Here is a 19,709-nt window from a genome sequence, read left to right on the forward strand (position 1 = left end):
GGGAGGCCTGGGGCATCGAGGGGACATTTCAGCTGCCGCTGTCACTGCCACACCCTCTCAGCGCCAAGATTTGAAAGTCGCAGGACGTCTTCCAAAGTGCACGGGGGTGGGGGGGAGAAGAGGGTCCCGCCCCATCCAGAGTGCAGTGTGGCTTTCTGGGACTTAGAGTCCGGAAGTGCGGGGTGCGCACGAACCCCGCCCCGCGCGGAGGGAAGAGGGCGGGAAGTCAATAGTGAACCTGGGCACTGAGGAGCACAGCAAGAAGAAATGTGCCTAGGGACGACCCCAGCCATAAGCCCTGAGGCACAGGGGACATCCAGGCCAAGAGGGGTGTGTGCGAGGGCGCAGTAAAGAAACCTAAATGGCCGCTCTGTTGGTGGAAAAGGAAAGTTATTCCCAACTGACAAGGCTCTCTTCCGGAGGAAGCAGAGAGGCGAAATGGAGAAAAATCTCGAGGGTATAAAGAGAATGTGTATCGATGCGGGGTGGGGGGGGGGCGCTGAGGGGGAAATGCAGGACCTCTGAAATATCTAACAGGCACTTGTGAGTAGAGCCTGGACAAGTCTGGGGCCAGCATGGATGCACCACAGGTATATGTCCCTTCTCCCATAGGCAAGGGAAGCGACTCCTATTGGTAGATGGGGACAGGCTCCAGGAGTCCCTGAGGGATGCTGGCTTTTAACTTTAACTGCCCACAATCCTCCTATAGTCCAGGCTGAGCTGGGCCTTGCCTCAGTTCAAGTCAGCCTGCCTGCCCTTTCAGGAGATGGCCTTTGGACCCTTTGGAAATATGTGCAGCAGTGGGAATCAGGTAGGGAAAAGAAAAATGACTGCATTTCTGGTGGTGGCACCTCGGACCTACTTCTCTTTAGGTATGTAAGTGCGCATCTTACATAATCCTCACTGGGGGATTCTAAGCGGGGCTGCAGCCCTGACCATGCCTGCAGACTCTCACTGGGGGAGTCTAGGTAGGGGATCCTGAGCCACGCCTCCGCCCATGTTTGCCGGTTTTTTTTTTTTTACACTAATTGCTCTAATCATAAGAAAACGGACAACAGTAGCAGATCCTTTGACACAAAGTAGCTTTAGGGAGACACAAAGTTAGCAGTGAGTCATTCTTACCTTTCTGGTTTCAGTAGTTCTCCAGCTGAACCCTCAGAGTGACAGGTTAGGTTCCTCATGGTGTCCTTTAGGGGGCAGTAAGTGTGTCTGGAGAAGTTTGGTGTTCTGATATGTGAGGTGAGATGGCTATTCGGCAAGGAGTGGGTGTAGCATTGGGGCGCTGCCTTCTCTCAGTCATAAAAATTGACCCTCCCAGGGACCTGTTATATGAAGTTAGAGAAAAGTGGTCCATAGTCTGGCACTTGACATGTAAATAGAAACCATTGTTGGGGCCCAGGCTCTGAGGATTAACCTTCTCTCCCCTTTCTAGACCCTCTGGTGTACACACGTGTCACAATATTCATGTGCAGGACGGAACATCTTCGACTTCCTGGCCCCCTTCCCTGCTGTGTAACCCCAGCTAGCTGTCCCCTGGAACTCTGGGGACTCTCCTGTGTCTGCTCCCCATGCCCCACAGGAGTGCTGACATTACAGGCCAATGCTCTACCACATCCAGGTTCATGCTGGTACACGGGATTCAGATTGGGTCTTCCTGTGTGCCCAGCAAGAGATTTATCCTCTGAGCCATCTCCTCTCCTCATCTCTCCAGTTTCAGAGTTGTTTTCTGAGACAGAATCGTGAGATTGCCTCACACTCTGTCTTAGTTAGGGTTTTATTGCTGTGAACAGACACCATGACCAAGGCAACTCTTTTTATTTTTTTTTTTAAAGAATTAAGTTATGGATATGAGTACACACTGCAGCTGTCTTCAGACACACCAGAAGAGGGTATCAGATGGTTGTGAGCCACCATGTGGTTGCTGGGAACTGAACCCAGGACCTCTGGAAGAGCAGTCAGTGCTCTCAACCACCAAGCCATCTCTCCAGGCCCCGAGTCAACTTTTTTTTTTTTTTCTTTTTCTTTTTTTCGGAGTTGGGGACCGAACCCAGGGCCTTGCGCTTGCTAGGCAAGTGCTCTACCACTCAGCTAAATCCCCAACCCCCCAAGTCAACTTTTATAAGGACAACATTTAATTGGGGCTGGCTTACAGGTTCAGAGGTTCAGTCCATTATCATCATGGTGGGAGCATGGCAGCGTCCAGGCAGGCATGGTGCTGGAGAAGGAACTGAGAGTTCTACCCCTTCTTCTGAAGGTGGCTAGTGGAAGACTGACTTCTAGGCAGCTAGAGTGAGGGTCTTAAGCCCACGCCCACAGTGACGACCACACCTCCCCCAACAGGGCCACACCTCCTAATATTGCCCCTCCCTAGGCCAAACATATACAAACCATTGCAACCCTCTGTGTCACGGAGGCTACCCTTGAACTCCTAATTCTCCTACCTCTAATTCCCCAGTGCTGGGGTGACAGCAAGCGGCTGTCACATCCAGTCTGTGGTCTGCAGTGCTGGGATAGAAACCAGGACCTCAGCTAGGCAAGCGTTCTACCCATTTGTAGTCACATTTGTAGCCTTGTGTTTGGCTATGCTATCCTCAAACTCACTATCCTCCTGCCTCAGTTTTCCCAGTGCTGGAGAGGCAGTAGTGGATGCTGTGGGGATACTGCAGCAGAGCTTTGGTTACTTTGTGGGTTCTTTCTCCCACCCCTTTCTGCCCTCCTTCCATCCTTCCAACCCCTAACACCGGGTAGGAGGGAAAAGAGGACAGAGAGGAAAGGGGATACATAGTTAGATGTCTTCCGACTAGGGGGGTTGAGTTTCTTGGGGCAGGTTTGCCGTCAGGATATCTAATTTCTTCTGTTATTGTTTCTTCTTTGCACACGACTGACTACTTAACAAACCTTAACCAACAGAGACCAACCAAAACCAGTCTTGAGGCCCTAGCATTTGTATATCCTCTGAAAAGTCCCCAGAATTCCAAAGGTCACAACCGCAGAAACTGTGTGCAGCAGGTAAAACCACGCCTCTGCTAGAGCATCAGGCAAATCATAGTCCACTGCTGTGGGCAATCTGAAACAGCCCCACATCTGACACCTCGGATTAAAACAAAAACAAATCCACATATTTCTGTGTTTTTCAAAGAGACCAAAATTCTCACGACAGATACACCCATGGAGGCCAGGGGCCAACTGTGTGCATTGGTTGTCTTGTGCGTAGGGCTCAGGGATCCAACTTGGATCATCAGTTTCAGCAACAGGTACCTTTTACCCTCTGAGGCATCTCACTTACCCTGGCTGCCCTTTTGTTTGATTTGTTTTGCATTTGTTTGATTTATTTGTTTGATTGATTGCTGTGTGTGCGTTTATGTGGGCTCACGTGCGCATCTGTTTGCGTGTAGAAATCAGAACTCTTCCTCTCCCCGCAATCGGGGTAACTGCGAAACCCTGTGTTTTGCTGGAAAGCTGGAAACTACATCTCCTGTCATGCCTCGCAAGCTGCCTGGTGGACTACCGCTCCCTGCGTGCTCCGCGCCAGAGAGACTACAAATTCCGGCGCGCTGCGGGCGGCGGCGCCATCTTCCGCGGAGCGGATTGAATGAGCGCGCCGGACCCGGGTAGCTCAGCGGATCCTCCTGCCGCCGCCACCGCCATGGCGTCTCTGCCGCCCCGTGCGGGGTCCGCCACGCCGCTGTCGCCCACGCGCCTGTCTCGGCTGCAGGAGAAGGAGGAGCTGCGCGAGCTTAACGACCGCCTGGCACACTACATCGACCGCGTCCGCGCGCTGGAGCTGGAAAATGATAAGCTGCTGCTCAGAATCTCCGAGAAGGAGGAGGTTACCACTCGTGAGGTACGTGTGTCGGCGCCGGGGACGGGAGGAGCTTGACCCGGGTGATAGGTGCAGTGAGCGGAGCCCCGCCCACCCGAGATCTCGGGGGCTGGTGCATAGAGCTAGCTGAGCCTTGTCCACCGAAGACCCCCTAGGGCAGATGACGACCGCTAAGCCCTGCCCACCAGAACACCCCAGGGTTGGGTGCATAGGCTTGAGCCCTGCCCACCGGGAGACCCCAGGGACAATTGCAGAGCGCTGAGCTCCGCCCAAGGGGAAGGGAGACACCTCCCTTACAGGTGCAAACCGCTAAGCCCCACCCACGGGGGGGGACCAGGAACTGGTGCAGGCAGGTAAGCCCCGCCCACCATGAACCCAGCCACAGGTCTGGGCAGGGAGGGATACTGCAGATGGGTCCAAGTCTCTCCCATCTGAGGGACTTTAGGGACCGGTGACAGGTGTAAACAATGGGGCTCCCCTGAAGCCCCACCCACTCGGGCGTCTTGAGATAGGTGCTGATGAAGCCAACCTGTGCTCACCTGGGGACCGTGAAAGAGACGTGTAGACTGAGCTAAAACTTCCAATAAGGTTGAAGAGATTTAGGGGCATGTTCCCCAGGTGGTCTCAAGGGCCTTGGGGGACACTTTACATGATATGGATAGGCAGGAAGGTTCCGCCCACCCAGGGTCATAGGTTTAAAGGATCCTGCTTGATTCCTATGACACCCCAGAGATAATGTACTGAGACTGAGCAAGTCTCCCCAGTTAGGGGTTCAGAGACCCTGGAGGATCCTAGGAAAGTGCTGGATGGAGGCTGTCCTGGGATCTTTGGACTTTGAGGGTCTCTGAGGGAGGAATACCAAGCCTGGTTAACTCAAACCACTGAGAAGTTCAAAGAGCTTGGGGACCCTAGAGAGGGCTGAGCTGCAGATTGTTCTGGGAACCCCTGAGGGAGAACCCCTGGGCAAGGTTATCCTTAGTCAAGGTGTGAGGAGATTTGGGGGTCCCCTGAGGAGAGGCATTGGCAGGGTTGTTGGCTTAGCAACCCTGAAAAAAAAGTGTGTTGGTCAAGGGTCATCCTTTAGAGGAATTCTGGACTTTTGGGGACCCAGTGAGTAAGGGTGCATCTGGCACAGCTCTGGGAGACCCAGGTGAGGAGTGCATTTTAGGGGTCTCCTGGGGACACTCAGGTCCTAGAGATTGCGAGGGTGATGTTCTTATTTATTTATTTATGTCATGTATGTGCATACACTGTAGCTGTCTTCAGACACACCAGAAGAGGGCATCAGATCTCACTACAGATGGCTGTGAGCCACCATGTGGTTGCTGGGAATTCGACTCAGGACCTCTGGAAGAGCAGTCAGTGCTCTTTTTATAACTTTTCTTTTTTTTTTTTAATTTATTTATTCATTTATTATATATAAGTACACTGTAGCTGTCTTCAGATACACCAGAAGAGGGCATCGGATCTCTTTACAGATGGTTGTGAGCCACCATGTGGTTGCTGGGAATTGAACTCAGGACCTCTGGGAGAGCAGTCGGGCGCTCTTAACCGCTGAGCCATCTCTCCAGCCCGAGGGTGATGTTCTCAGGGGTCACCAGTAGACAAGGTTAGGAGCTGGTTGGTCCCCACCCACTTAGGGTCCATCTTGGGGTGCTTCTGCCGAAGGGTACCAAGGGAAGAGTCCCAACAATGAGTGTGTGACTCCTTAAGGAACAGCACAGTGGGCCACCCACCCACTCAGTTCCTGGTCCCCCCCCCCGTGGGTGGGGCTTAGCGGTTTGCTCCTGTAGGGGAGGTGTCTCCTTTCCCCTTGGGCGGAGCTTAGCCCTCTGCAGTTGTCCCTGGGGTCTCCCGGTGGGCAGGGCTCAAGCCTATGCACCCAACCCTGGGGTGTTCTGGTGGGCAGAGCTTAGCGGTCGTCATCTGCCCTAGGGGGTCTTCGGTGGACAAGGCTCAGCTAGCTCTATGGGATATGAAGAAGCACACAGGACATTGGTCTCTGGAGGCTGATACCTGGGGGAGGAGCCGTTGGGGTTGCTCCTCAGTGAGAGGCAGAAGGTGTTTGTACCTCACCCTCCTGGGGGAATCTGAGAATGGTCTCTAGTCTCTGCGTAGGGTAAGATAGCTCACGTACTCTGAAAGGGAGTAGGTAAAGGGCTGGGGAGGGTCTCTCAGACAATGAATGATAGGTAGGCTCTTCGCTCTCATAGAACTTTGGATGGGCACCAGGTGCTCAAGGGCTGTGGTGAGCGATGGTCTGGGAAGTCTTCTCATGGCTTGCAGTTGGCGGGCTTCCTGGGAGGAAGGGTGCTGGGGTCTGGCAACATTTAACCCCAGGACTGTGAAGATATGGGGGCTTCTTGTGCAAGGTCCATGGCGTGTCTGGAGCCTCGGAGAGGTATTGGCATCTCCAATACACTGGGGTCTTCCCCTGCAAGTAGACTTCACCGACGGCCGTCCATGGCCTCTCACAGCGCCAACCCTCTACTGCTCTTCATGACCCCTTCATGCCTTCAAAACCAGGACCACCTGGGTGACCCTTACACACTACCAAGTTCAGCTGCAGCATGAGGAACAACCTTGGCTGTTGGAACACAACTTCTTTGTGCTGTCAGAAAACACTTCCCAGAAGATTTCACCTCAGTGATGCTGGTTTCTTCTCAGTCTGTCTTGGCCTCCTGGGATTAAAGGCCTGTCCTGCCATGCCTGGATCTAAGCTTAGCTGGGTAGGATCAGGATGGCTGAGGTGCATGTGTGTGTGTGTGTGTGTGTGTGTGTGTGTGTGTGCGTGCGTGCGTGTGCGTGTGCGTGTGTGTGTGCGTGTGTGTGTGTTTGTGGGTGTGGAAGCCAGAGGTCACCTTTGGGTGTCTCCCTCAGTCATTTTTGTGGTTATTTTTGGTTTTAAAGATTTATTTTGGTTTTTCAAGACAGAGTTTCTCTGTGTAGCCCTAGATGGCCTGGAACTCACTCTGCGGACCAGGCTGGCCTTGAACTCATAGAGATCCACCTGCCTCCAGCTCCGGGGTGCTGGGGTTAGAGGCCTGTGCCACCACCACTCTGCTCTTTGTAGCCCTTTTGTCCCACAGACAGTTGGAGCTTCTGGGCTCAGCGAACACTCGGAGTGCCAGCCCTAGTGGACGCCACCTGTCCATGGCAGTGGCGGTGGCAAGTCCACCTTTGCTTCTCAGTTTTGCGAGGCTGGTCAGTACACAGGGCTGATTTGGGGCTACAGTGAGCCAGGGCAGCTGGCAGCAGGTGGCAGGCGCGTTGCCCTTCCGGGAGCCAGCCTGCCTGTTTTCTGCCTAGTGTTGTAAGATGTCTGGGGGCAGCTGGCTGGGTAGCCATGCGGTACAGGAAGTGGGGCGGGGGTGACCACAAAGGACAGCATACAGACAGCACATGTTCCACCTGTCAGCCATGCCTTCTGGGCAACTTGGCAAGGAGTAGGAACAGGTGTGGCAGGATGTCGCCAGTCGGGGTGTGGCCTGCCGTAAGGGATCCTGATGCAGCAGAGACCTGGGGGATTGGCAGGGACATGTGAGGGAGGCTTTGGAGGTACCACTGAAGGCTGGGATGCCAGCTGGTCACACGAGGTGACCCTGCTCCGGCTTGCAAGCTGGCTCTCATTTCACTCACTCTCCTTCACAGCTGGGGCATGGCTTCTGGTCATAGAGACTGACATCACTAGTTGTCTGTGAGGCCGTGCTGTTGTGGGTGGGTTGACAGGCTGTAGGGCAGCAGCCTCTGCATACCAAGGCCAGGATATAAGGTTCCCACAGGGAAACATGACCGCAGCACTTTCTTCCCCAGTGTCCTGTTGCTGGGTTGGTGTGTCTTGGGGACAGGGAGTCCTGGAGAAGTAAACCTCTCCAGATGTTGGCAAAGGCCACCTCAAGCCATGGGAGGCCTCAGGCTCTGGCCGATGTGTGTTGACCTGGGTCGAGTGCTTAGGCTAGGTGGACCCTGCCCTGGTGCTACAGAAACCACTGCCAGAAGCCACCTGTCCTTGCCGAGCAGGGCTCACCCAGCCCGACAGCATCCCCACAGGGGGGCCGAGGTCTCTGTGACTGAGAAACATAGTGTTTTTGTGGGACCAAATGCACCTGAGATGACGTCACTTTGAGACTGTTTGCCAATAAAGCTTTATTGGTGAGTACTGTCAGGCCATGGAGCACCCAGCCTGTTCCAGCCACTTCAAATATAGACACAGCCTCAAGAGGCAGAGGATTTCTGTGTGTTTAAGGCTAGCCTGGTCTACACAACAGATTCCCAGCCTAGCCAGGGCTACATATTTAAAATACCGAGGCAGTTCCACACAGGTAGGCTCAGGCAACAGGTGCAGCTGGCTTGCAAGCCCGAGTACAGACCAGGCTGACCCAGACATAGGGTCCAAGTGGAGCAAAGTATGGAGCAGGCCCATGGTTCACGGTACGGCCCGCTGCTTCTGTGCCCTTTCTGCCTCAGGGCCCATCCAGGGGCCCACAGAGCAAGCACTAGTCAGGGCCTCCAGAGGGTGACAGGTGTACATCTCGTCAGCACACACCCCATCCACCCTTCCTCCTGTGGCTGCCGGCAACGGGCAGTCCCGTGGTCACCTCCTGTCTTCTTCAGGAGTCTCTGTGTTCTGTCCACCCAGGCCTGGCGAATCGGCACCCTGTGGGAAGGGTGTGTGTGTGTGTGTGTGTGTGTGTGTGTGTGTGTGTGTGTGTGTGTGTGTGGTGTGTGCGCGTGCCTATATATGTCTGTCTGTATGTATATGTGGGTGTCTGTCTGGTGTCCATGTGTATCTGTGTGTGTGAATGCATGCCCTCACATCTTTTTTTTTACACCTCAGTGCTGGCTTCTGTCACTGTGACAGAATGCTGGAGTGCGCCAGCTTGTGAAGACAAAAGGTTTATCTGAGCTGGCAGTCTTTTTTTTTTTTTTTTTTTTTTTTTGGAGCTGGGGACCGAACCCAGGGCCCTGCGCTTGCTAGGCAAGTGCTCTACCACTGAGCCAAATCCCCAACCCCCATGAGCTGGCAGTCTTGGTTGATTTGGCACCAACGTGAGGGGTGTGGGGCCCAGTGGGGTTGCATCTCAAAGTGTCCTCCTAGGGTCAAGGGCCCTTTCCACACCAGGGCTTGCTGAGTCCTGGGGTGAGGACAGTTGTGGTGGAGACAGGAGTAAGCATTCCTTAGCAGACCCATTGTGCTGATGTGGGGCTGGATCGCAGGAGGCTTTTTCCTGCTCTAGGCCTCAGTGTCTTTGTCTGTAAAATGGGTATAAGAGCCTTACCCACTTTACCCTCCCCACAGTGTCACACCTCTCTCTCACACACACACACAGTGGTCCGAGCCTGAGTCCCACCTCCAGAAGATCCTCAGCAACCCTTCTACTGTGGCCTTGGCTGACCTTCCAGGCCCATGCTAGGTAGGTACCTGAGCCCTGATAAACGTCGAGCCTATGCACCCCCAGAGTGGCACTGCAGTTCAGGGCACTACATTAGATGTGTGTCATCTTACCCTTGTCCAATTCTAGAATATTCTATCCCCTGAAAGAAAGTTCATTCCAGTGAGGCTTTCTCCTGTCTTCCCTCCTCTCAGCACCTCAGTCTACTTCCTGTCTGGGTTCAGCCACTGTGGACAAATCCGTCCTGGAGCTCACACTGTGTGGCCTTGCATCTGGGTCTCACTGAGCACTCTGTCTTCCAGGTTCCTCCACCCTGTCATGTCAGAGTCTTGCTCCTGTTCAGGGCTGAGTAATATTCCAGTAATGGTAGCATATGTCCATCATTTGCTGAGAGTGCTCTGCTGTCCCCTTGGTGTTGGGGCTGGTGACACTGTGCACAGTGCACATACTTCCTTCTGTAAAGTGTGGTGCTGGAGTGACGGGAGACCTGCTCTCCACAGCCAAGGGAGAGACTTGTGCCTGCTTGTCTCGGGCCTCTGTGTCCGGGCCGTGAAGTCTGTTCTGTTGCTCTGCGGTCTGTCGCCACGTGTCTTTAAACACATTGAGCTCATAGCTACACACTGAGGGAAGGCCTGGGAGAAACCTGAGTCTCCAGCCCAGCTGCTGTGTGTGGCCTGGCTAGGGACAGCCGGCAGGCAGTGGCAGGTGGCAACTGTCTTCCCAGCAGGGTCGGTGGAGAGGTCAAAAGCAACTGTGTATTTGAGTATCCATGAAGACCCCTTGCCAAGCACCATGTGGGGTGACCCTGCAGTGTCTGGATAAGGCCCTGGTTCTGGAGTCACAGAACCTACCGGATGTTTCTAGAGATTAGGGGGAATTGTGGACTGATTTTCTGCCGTCCAGCTAACCTGACAACGGGGCAGCTGCGACAGGGAAACCTAACGATCCAGTCGCTGGGTCCCACGCGGCTGGGCGCTTCAGCTGCTCTTCTGTAAGGAGCTGGAGTCTGAAGAAGTAGGCTCCGTCCCACAGGGCGCTGGCAAGGGAGTGCAAGCCGGGGAAGAAGGCTCTTCCCTCGTCCAGTGTCCTTGTGTAGGCCTCCAGCAGAAGGTGTGGCCCTGACTAAAGGTGTGTGCCACCACGCTGGATCTGGGACATGCTCTGTCCCAGGCTGGCCTCAGACTCAGCTTGCCTGTTTCCTAGAGTTAAAGGCATGCACCACCTGACCTGAGTGAGCTTTTCATGGCCACCAAGCCTCAAGATCTGGTCACAGATGGGCCTCCATTTCTGGGTTGTAGTTCATTCCAGATGGGGTCAGGTTGACACCAGGAACCGCTGTTTCAGTGTCTCAGTGAGATGGCCCTTGTGGCCCAGGTCTCCCAGCCCATTCCTCCCTGAGATAGGATGCAGATAGAAGGCCTGAGCAATGGAAGGCAGACTCAGAAAGGGGTCTCCAAACTGCCATGACAGGAACAGGAGTGTGACCCTGCAGGTCACCCAGGAATGATCCCTGCGGACTCAGGTGTCACCCGCCCACACTGTGATATGATCAGCATTGCCACTGTGGGGCTGGGCTCAGTGGAGAGGGCACTGGGTATCTGCCATCTCCATACTGGTGCTTTGGAGAAAAGAAAACACATTAGACAGGAAGTCTGGACTAAGCAGTGGGATGCTGGTGTCTGCTGCACAGTTGCAGACAGGTGGCAAGGATGCCCCATAGCCAATGGTGCCAAGTGGGCTAGCCTTGGCTACACATCCCTACCTATGCCTGAGGGTTCTGTGGCCTGCTCTTGTCTTCCTGGCAGGTTAAGTTGTGGAAAAGGAAGATGGATTCTTCCAGAAAGACAGTGTCAGAGAGTTGACATAGGGTGGTCCTGTGTGACAATGTGGTAGCATTGGCATAGGGTGATCCCGTGTGACAGTGTCATAGGGTTGACATAAGGTGGTCCTGTGTTCTCATCATCACTCCCTTCCTGTCTCCCCAGGTGAGTGGTATCAAGACCCTGTACGAGTCAGAGCTGGCTGATGCCCGGCGGGTACTGGATGAGACAGCCCGTGAACGTGCCCGGCTGCAGATTGAGATAGGGAAAGTACAAGCAGAGCTGGAGGAGGCCAAGAAGAGGTGAGTGGGGGCTGGGGATTTAGCTCAGTGGTAGAGCGCTTACCTAGGAAGCGCAAGGCCCTGGGTTCGGTCCCCAGCTCCGAAAAAAAGAACCAAAAAAAAAAAAAAGAAGAGGTGAGTGGTCAGGCTGGGGACCCACCTTGGTGGATGAAGTGCTTGTCCCACACCGGGAAGACAGGGACAGGGCTCCTCAGAGTACGCTGGTTAGACAGCAGCAAGCTTGGGGCTCAGTGAGACACCTGTCTCCACCACGAAAGTGGAGAGCGATTGAGGAAGGACCCCCATGTTGAATTCTGACCTCTGCTTTCACATGTGTGTACGTGTAAACATAGTACACACAGCAGGGAGGAACAGAAAGGTCAGTGGCCGTGGCTCCACAGGTGCTGGCCTCTCGGGTACACAGTTCCCAGTACACCCGGAGCCCCAAGGACCAGGGACAGGGTGACTGTGGGTTGAAATGGAACCCTGTGGCCAACATGGCCTGACCCTGCGCCTGCCTGTTCAGGCCGTGGCCCCTTGGGCCAGTGAGAGCTCTGAAGCCGTGCTTTGTAGACTTGCTGCCCTAGGAAGAGCAGGCCCAAGATCCCTCACTGTTCTCCTCTGCCTCCCCACTGTCCCCTGGGTTCACAGAGTGTGTCCCTCAGAAGCCTTGAAGGTTCTGTGCACTATGCGTCAGGTCCCCCCAGGACAATGGCAGGAGAGAATGTTGACGTTGTAGAGCGGCTTGTGCTGAGTGGAGAATTCAGGTCCTGCCTCTGCTGGGGACATCACAATCCTCAGAGCACTTCTCTTCAGGCCCCTCTCAGCCCATCCCATGTCCCACCTGGTGCTTTCTCACTGCAGGACTCCAGCCCCCAGATAGTCCCCTCCAACTTTGGGTTGGCAGGCTCTGTGAGCGTTGGTGGTCCCTTGAGTCCTGCACCCCACACCCAGACTCCAGTGGACACTGTAGGGAGCAGGCTGGAGCCTGCAGGAGCTGTGTGGCTACTTAGCTGTGGGCACCACCATCTCCATACACCCACCTGTCGCTAGCTGACTCTCGGAAAGCTGAGGCTGGGGGGCTGCTGCAACTGTCAGACCAACCTGGGCTCTGGATATCCTGTGCAAAAGGGAAGAGTTAAAAATATTGTAAAAGCCATCAAAATCCACTCTGAGCCCAGCGTGTTTAAACGCCGGCCTCTAAGCTGGACTGTGCTGTGTGAGGTTAATGAGTTCGCAGCTAGTCCTGTACTGCTGGGCCCCACCCAGAACTGGACGTCCGCACAGGGCTAGGAAGGGTGCGGGCAAGTGTCCTGTGGTCCCCAGTGTCCAGCACTTGGTTGGGCTGGGTTTGAGGTTGCTGTCTTTGAAATAGGGTCTCTGTAGACCAGGCTGGTCTCAAACTGGAGTAGTCCTCCTGCCTCAGCCTCCAGGGGCTGGGACACCAGACAAGCAGCCTGTAGCAACTACCGGGGACCATGGCAACCTTGTTCTTGGCTCCTTGGGCCTTCTGACCGCCCCTCCTCCTTGCTTTCAGCGCCAAGAAGAGGGAAGGCGAGCTCACGGTGGCCCGGGGACGAGTGAAGGACCTGGAGTCCTTATTCCACCGCAGTGAGGCTGAGCTGGCCGCAGCCCTCGGTGACAAGCATGTCCTGGAGACGGAGGTGGCAGAGCTCCGAGCGCAGCTGGCCAAGGTGGGACTGGCAGCTGCTGGTGGCCCGACTCCCTGGTGACAGGGAGAGGCTGAGGTGGCAGCTGAACTAGTAGGCTGTCCCCTCAGCTCACTGCCCCGTGTCCCCAGGCAGAGGATGGTCACGCTGTGGCCAAGAAGCAGTTGGAGAAGGAGACGCTGATGCGTGTGGACTTGGAGAACCACTGCCAGAGTCTGCAGGAGGAGCTTGCTTTCAGCAAGAGTGTGTTCGAGGAGGTGAGGGGGAGTCCCAGTGTGTTTGAGGTGGTGAGGGGGAGTCCCAGTGTGTTCGAGGAGGTGAGGGGAGGAGTCCCAGTGTGTTTGAGGAGGTGAGGGGGGTCTGAGCGTGTTTGAGGTGGGGTGGGGGGCAGAGGACTCCCCATTGCTGGAGACTCACACCTTCCACAGGGACTCAGCCACATATAGGCATCCACTGGGGCTTGTGCTTCTGTCCCCTAAGGCCTCTTACTGAGCCCTTCCCTCTCTTGTGTTTGGTTTTGCATTTATTCTGTTTGTTCTGGGGGAGGAGTGGCCGTGGTAGACTCTAACTCAGGCCTCCAGACTTGGTGGCAGCCACCTCCACCTGATGAGCCATCTTGCTAGCCTACCTCATATCCAGCTGGGAATGACCCTGGTCACTGAATTTCTGGGCCAGCTGGGTCATTTAGAATCTCAAATCAAAACCGCATAACCTAGCTGGGTATGTCAGCTCGAGTCTTTACCAGAGGCATTCATATCTCTAAGTTTGAGGCAGAGTCAGGCAGATGTCTACAGTTCTCCTGATCTACAGAGCGAATTCCAGGACAGCCATAGCTACAGAGGAACCCAGTCTTTTAGACTAACAACAACGAAAAAAGAAATCTTTGAGTCAGCAAACCGTGTGTGTTACAAAGTCAGTGTGTAAAGGCGTGTGCCGCTGACACTCAGAACCTGAGCTGCACCCCTGGAAACCACATGGGAGGAGAGCGCTGACTCCCACAAATTGTGTGATCACACCCTACCAAATACACACGGAGAAAACAGCCTTCCTTAACTCAGCCTGTCTCCTGAGGGTCACTCTCCCAGGTCTGAGGGTCAGGATATGGCTTTTGGGGGACTATGTTCAGCCAACCTTCGAGTCTCCCCTTTAACATCTAGGCCTCCAGTACCCTGGGTTGCTGAGCATGGCTGAGGAACTCTGTCTAGATGCAGGTTTGCCACACAAGAACCCCAGGGACCTCGACTACCACAGAGCTGGTTATGTCATAATGGCAGGCAGTGTCCCTGGGTTCCGCTGGGCCAGGCCCTGCCTGTGGTCAGTGTGGAGAAAGAGCTTCAACAGGACAAGTGGGGGCCACAAGCAGCTCTGGCCAGGGCCAGCGACAGGAATAGCCCAAGAGGCCAGGAGAACTTGTGTGTCGAGTCCTGTGTGGGAACTCAGCCAGGAACCACAGAGGGACCTAGAAGGGACCCTGAGCCTGTGGAAGAGCTGGATTTGGGAAGACTCCAGTTTGAGAACACAGACCCGTGAGAAGCACTGCAGAGGGAAGCAGGAGGGAAGCCTGGAGGCCACCAGCCCTATGGACGGAGCCCTGCCGGGGCTCAGACCACTGAGGAAATGTGTGAAGCAACGCCTGAGGGGTCTCAGCAAGACCCCCGTGCAGGAAGCAGGGGAGGATCCTACGGAGGCAAAGGGAGCTGTGGGGGATCCCAGGACTTGGAACAACCACCTCAGGGTCCCCACAAGAGAGCAGGTGAGGGGGTGCAGCCCGGAGCCTCCTTTCGGGCAGCCATGTGGAGCACCAGAAGGATGTGTCCGAAGGCTGTGGCAGCCACTGCATCCTAGATCCCCAGGCCAGAGTCTGTTTAGTAAGAAAACTAAGATCCACCAGGTGACCCCTACTCTGAAGTTCACCATGTAGACCAGGCTGGCCTGCAGTACTTAGCTCCCTGCCTTGGCCTCTTGAGTGCTGGCATGCAGGGTAAGCATTGCACTCCTGAGGAAGAAGGGCTTTTTATTGGGGGGAAGGGAGTCTTTCTTGAGACAGGATTTCTCTGTGTAGCTGTCTGTCCTATAACTTACTCAGTAGACCAGGCTGGCCTCAAACTCAAGTGATCTACTTGCCTCTGCCTCCCGAGTGCTGGAACTAAACCAAAACACCACCACTGGCTCTTGAAAAGTATTTCTCTTAGAAGGGTCTGCCTATGAGCCCAGGCTGGCCAGAGCCATTTCCTGCCTCTGCCTCCCCAGTGCTGTTGCCTTTGGTCCCTGGCTCCCCTCTCAGCATACAGCACATGTCCCTGTACATACAGCTGTGGATTTTGTCAGAACCTTGCTCCTTTTCAGGGCTAAATAGTACTCCAGTGTGCACATGGCCAGGCTGCTGTCGTTCATTGTGCAGGACTATACACAAGCTGGTCATTGGTGTGCAAGTAGCCAGGAGGCCACCTGGAGAGACAGCCAGGCACTGCTAGGTCACTAGTCTTGTCCCTTCATAGGAGGTGCAGGAGACCCGGCGGAGGCATGAACGGCACTTGGTGGAGGTGGACAGCAGCCGGCAACAGGAATATGACTTCAAGATAGCTCAGGCCCTGGAGGAGCTGCGCAGCCAGCACGACGAGCAAGTGCGTCTGTACCGGCTGGAGCTGGAGCAGACCTACCAGGCTAAGGTAAAGCTGTGAGGAGAAGGAAGGGGGCCGTTCCCTTGCCACCTATGCTCACATTCCCCAACTCCCCTAGCTGGACAACACCAAGTTGATCTCGGACCAGAATGACAAGGCAGCCCGTGCTGCGCGGGAGGAGCTCAAGGAGGCCCGCATGCGCGTGGAGTCCCTCAGCTACCAGCTCTCAGGTCTCCAAAAGCAGGTGACAGGACCCGGCCCTGCCCCTACGGGCCTCTGGCACTCCAGTCCCCTTTGGTCCCTAACATCTTGAGTAGAGAGGCCACACTGTGACCTGGCCACACCCTCCCCAGGCCAGTGCTGCAGAGGACCACATCCGCGAGCTGGAGGAGGCCTTGGCTGGGGAGCGTGACAAGTTCCGCAACATGCTGGATGCAAAGGAGCAGGAGATGGCAGAGGTGCGCGACGCCATGCAGCAGCAGCTGGCGGAGTACCAGGAGCTGCTGGACATCAAGCTGGCCTTGGACATGGAGATATGCTCCTACCGCAAGCTTCTGGAGGGCGAGGAGGAAAGGTACAAGGGGCTGCATGAGGAGGGGCAAATGGTGGGGGGCGGGGACTAGGGAGTAGGCGGGGCCTGGAGAGTAGCCGGAGCAGGGGTGGGGGAGGCTGGGCGGAGCTTCAAAAAAGGTCCAGAGGCTGTAAGTGGGTCATGTTCTGGTGACCTGGCCACGCCTCCTGGCCCCTCTTACACCTCCCTTCCCACAGGCTTAAGCTGTCCCCCAGCCCTTCATCACGGGTCACCATCTCTCTGGCCACTTCAAGCAGCAGCAGCAGCAGCAGCAGTGGGGTTGGCATGTCTTTGGGGCGGGGCCGAAGCAAGCGCCAGCGGCTGGAGACGGAGGACACTCCAGGCTCACCCAGCAGTGCCTCCAGCGTGAGCAGCGGCTCTCGCCTGGCTCAGCAGGCTGGGGCCACGGGTGTTGTGAACATCGACGAGGTGGACCTGGAGGGCAGGTTCGTGCGTCTTAAGAACTCTTCAGACAAGGTGAGCATGGGGCAGGGTGGCAGGACAGGTACTCCGTTCCTGGTGGCCGGGGGGTCAAAAGCTTGTCTGGGTTGCAGGATCAATCTTTGGGGAACTGGAGGATCAAGAAACAGGTTCTGGAGGGTGAGGACATCGCCTACAAGTTCACACCCAAGTATGTCCTGCGAGCCGGCCAGACGGTCACGGTAGGTGTTAGTCTGGGAGGCTCCCCACACCACCTTCCAGGATGGGAGGTCCTGTATGGCTTTAGCATGTTCTGAGACCTGTGGCCACTGAGCTGTTACAGTTACCACACCCTTCAGGGTACCACACTGATCAAGATTTGCCCCAAGTGTGAGGCCTGGCAGTTCACAGTTCTGAGTGTGGGTTTCTTGTCCCTGAGGTGCTTGGATCCCAGCGTAGTTCTCCAGCCGATTGCTCAGGACCATTGTGAACCTGGGTCTCTTCCACATCCTGGGCCATCCTGCTGGGGGGAACCTACTTAAGGGCCTCGTAGTAGGCAGCCATTGCCTGGCCCAGGCCCTGGGGTAAGGGCCATCTTGGTTCCTCAGGTGTGGGCAGCTGGCGCAGGGGCTACACACAGCCCCCCATCAACCCTTGTGTGGAAGAACCAGAGCAGCTGGGGGTCTGGGGAGAACTTCCGCACCGTCCTGGTCAATGCGGACGGCGAGGTAGGTGTGCAGCATGGGTGCCTGGGACCTGGCACCCGCCTCCCCTCACAGCACTGGTGACTGAGCCGAAACCTGGTGGTGGCCTCTAGTGAGGTGCAGCACTAGCATTGGGGGTGGTCAGGTAAACTGGTGACTTGTTGTGCAGGAGGTGGCCGTGCAGGCTGCAAAGCCGCCATCTGTCCAGGGGCACGAGAGCAGGGAGGAGGAGGAAGAGGCAGAGGCAGAGTTTGGTGAAGAGGACCTTTTCCACCAGCAGGTAGAGAGCACGTGACTGCTGTCACACCTAGTGGGGCTTTGCACCTAGTGGGGCTTCAGATACAGGTTCCACAGTCCTGCCTCAGATGACAACTGTACCCACTGCATGTGATCCGTGATGCCACACACCTCGGAGGCCACATACCCCTGACCCTCAGCCAGGATACCCTCTCCTCAGAGCTTGGGGTGGGGAGCCCCCAAGTCTGGGCTGGGAACAAGTGGAGGGCCCTGGAATAGGGCCTTCTGCTTGCTTGGGAGCCACCTAGCTCCATCCTCTCTCTTCCCTTGCAGGGGGACCCAAGGACTACCTCAAGGGGCTGCCGGATGATGTGAAACCTGCCCACAGTCACCATGGTCCCCAGAGCCCCTGAAATTATTTTTTTATGGTCTGCTCTCACGAGTCCTTGGTCCATTTCTAGATGACTTGTTAAGCAACCATGAGAATGTGGGTGGGCTCTGCTGGGTTTCCGAGATGGAAGTGTCCTCTACCCACAGGCCTCACTTGGGCCTGAGCTCATGCCCATGCTGTCATGTCGTGATGTCATGTGATGTCATGCTGTCATGTCGTGATGTCATGTGATGTCATGCTGTCATGTCGTGATGTCATGTGATGTCGTGATGTCATGTCGTGATGATATAGAGGCCTGGGCTGGGAACCTGGAGGCTGTGGGACTTGGGCCTGGATCTGGGGCAGGAGAATGCCTGCTAGTTCAGGGTGGACCTTGTATGACACTGGTGATTCAGAGGTTTTCTTTGAAACTTTTCAAATCAAGTCAGAATCCATGTTTGGATTTAAGGAAATCAAATTCAGAAAGAGGGCTGTGGGGCTCACTAGCCTGTCAGGTTGGTGGCTCATAGGACACAGGACAGACGCTCCTCTCCTGGAGTTGTTGGCGCTTGCAGAGCACCTGAACCCAGGGACGGTCCAGCTTTGTGCTCTGAGTCTGAAGGGTTTATAATAGTCCCTAGCTTGAGGGCATTCAGAGGCTTCTCTGGGCCCAGATTCTAAAATGTTCTAGTCCCTTCTAAAGCTGAGGGCTCAGAAGGAGGGAGCTCACTCACACATGGGGTGGTTCCTCCCATCCTAAGACTGAAGGGGACAGGCAGATCGTGGGCGTTGTGTATTCAGGATCAAAGGCTGCGGAATCCCAGCCAGTGACTGCTCACAGGCGTGTGGCCAGGCTAGCTGTGCAACTGGCCTCACGTGTATGTACCCTGCGCGGCCCCTCTCTGAACCACCCTGAAAACGAGGCCTGGAAACTTGCTTCCCTGCGACTAAACGCCAGGAGCCAGCCAGTTTTACCTGTCACCTCCCCACCAATGACACATGGTATTTTTTTAAAGAATATTTATTTTTTTACATCAGTAGCCCAGCTCACTGGGACGCTGCTCTGGGAGTGCAGGCCTGGAGCTGCCACAACTGGGGGTTACCTATGACAGCTTCCTTTACCGAGCTGTCGGGAGTGCTGTCTCCCTCCTGGCACAGCTGATGGTAGTAGGGAGAATTCAGGCCTAGTCTTCCCCCAAGGCAAGAGCTCTTGGCCACAGGAAGCCACCACTGCCACCGACCTCCAGAATCCACCAGCCACCTCCTGCTTCTAGATACCTCCGTTTTCTTTAAGTGACCGGTGTTGGATCCTGGATAGTGGTAGCTGACTGCAGTCACTGCTGCCTTGCTGCCTTGCCCACAGTGCAGGTGCTCTCCAGTGTACCGCGAACTGGAGCTGGCTTCCTTGTGGTTGAAGAGCAGGTCTAGAGTAATCTGCAGGTCCTCAGAGGTCTGTTTCTGGTCCGGCCAGGCGAGGTGGTTACCGGAGTGGCACTTCTACTGGGAGCCGCCTGCACTGCACACATTGCTCAGCTTCTACAGATCCTTTCTTTTATAAGATGCATGCCAAACGTGTTCCACTTTTTCTTTTCTGCCTATGATTTGTAATATACATTTTACTACTGGGAACTTTTGTACACTCAAATAAACACTGATTTTAACTGCAGCCTCTGAGTTGATCCTCTGTCCCCGAAAGGAACCGCGAGAATTTTACATGGTACTCAAGCGCAGCGGGGAGGTCCTCAGTGAAATGAAACTCCAGCCTTTGCCAGGGCGTTAAAAGTCAGTGTGCGCATGCG

The 19,709-nt window shown here is 55.3% G+C and overlaps 1 protein-coding gene and 1 long non-coding RNA gene across 4 annotated transcripts; one reads left to right on the forward strand and one right to left on the reverse strand.

Moving 5' to 3' along the window:
* The first annotated feature begins 3,541 nt into the window (after nt 1-3,541).
* Nucleotides 3,542-19,702, forward strand: Lmnb2 (lamin B2). 3 transcript variants are annotated; one of them, NM_001305235.1, is made up of 12 exons: nt 3,542-3,844; nt 11,202-11,338; nt 12,855-13,011; nt 13,119-13,244; nt 15,486-15,656; nt 15,727-15,852; nt 15,962-16,182; nt 16,377-16,656; nt 16,734-16,841; nt 17,208-17,327; nt 17,473-17,583; nt 17,874-19,576. In NM_001305235.1, the coding sequence occupies exons 1-12, from the start codon at nt 3,593-3,595 to the stop codon at nt 17,913-17,915; spliced, it is 1,851 nt and encodes a 616-aa protein (NP_001292164.1). In that variant the 5' UTR covers nt 3,542-3,592; the 3' UTR covers nt 17,916-19,576. The 3 variants fall into 3 exon arrangements, with proteins under 3 accessions (NP_001292164.1, XP_063119246.1, XP_006241097.1); XM_063263176.1 differs by lacking the exon at nt 3,542-3,844 and adding an exon at nt 8,859-9,237 and having other exon boundaries at nt 17,874-19,702; XM_006241035.5 differs by lacking the exons at nt 3,542-3,844; nt 11,202-11,338; nt 12,855-13,011; nt 13,119-13,244 and adding an exon at nt 13,533-14,740 and having other exon boundaries at nt 17,874-19,702.
* LOC134479806 (uncharacterized) lies at nt 7,962-12,859 on the reverse strand. The gene is made up of 2 exons (XR_010053553.1): nt 12,361-12,859; nt 7,962-12,093 (listed from the first exon to the last, which is right to left on the reverse strand). It is a non-coding gene; the product is annotated as an uncharacterized LOC134479806 (long non-coding RNA).
* Nucleotides 19,703-19,709: the final 7 nt, after the last annotated feature.

This window comes from Rattus norvegicus, chromosome 7 (assembly GCF_036323735.1).
Source record: "Rattus norvegicus strain BN/NHsdMcwi chromosome 7, GRCr8, whole genome shotgun sequence".
Classification (NCBI taxonomy): domain Eukaryota; kingdom Metazoa; phylum Chordata; class Mammalia; order Rodentia; family Muridae; genus Rattus; species Rattus norvegicus.

Bases quoted from the DNA above. Each gene is read 5' to 3' on its own strand.
- Lmnb2 (NM_001305235.1), top strand. From the start codon at position 3,593: ATGAGCGCGCCGGACCCGGGTAGCTCAGCGGATCCTCCTGCCGCCGCC. The intron at 3,845-11,201 runs GTACGTGTGTCG...CTGTCTCCCCAG, and splicing joins AGGAGGTTACCACTCGTGAG to GTGAGTGGTATCAAGACCCT. The intron at 15,657-15,726 runs GTAAAGCTGTGA...CAACTCCCCTAG, and splicing joins AGCAGACCTACCAGGCTAAG to CTGGACAACACCAAGTTGAT.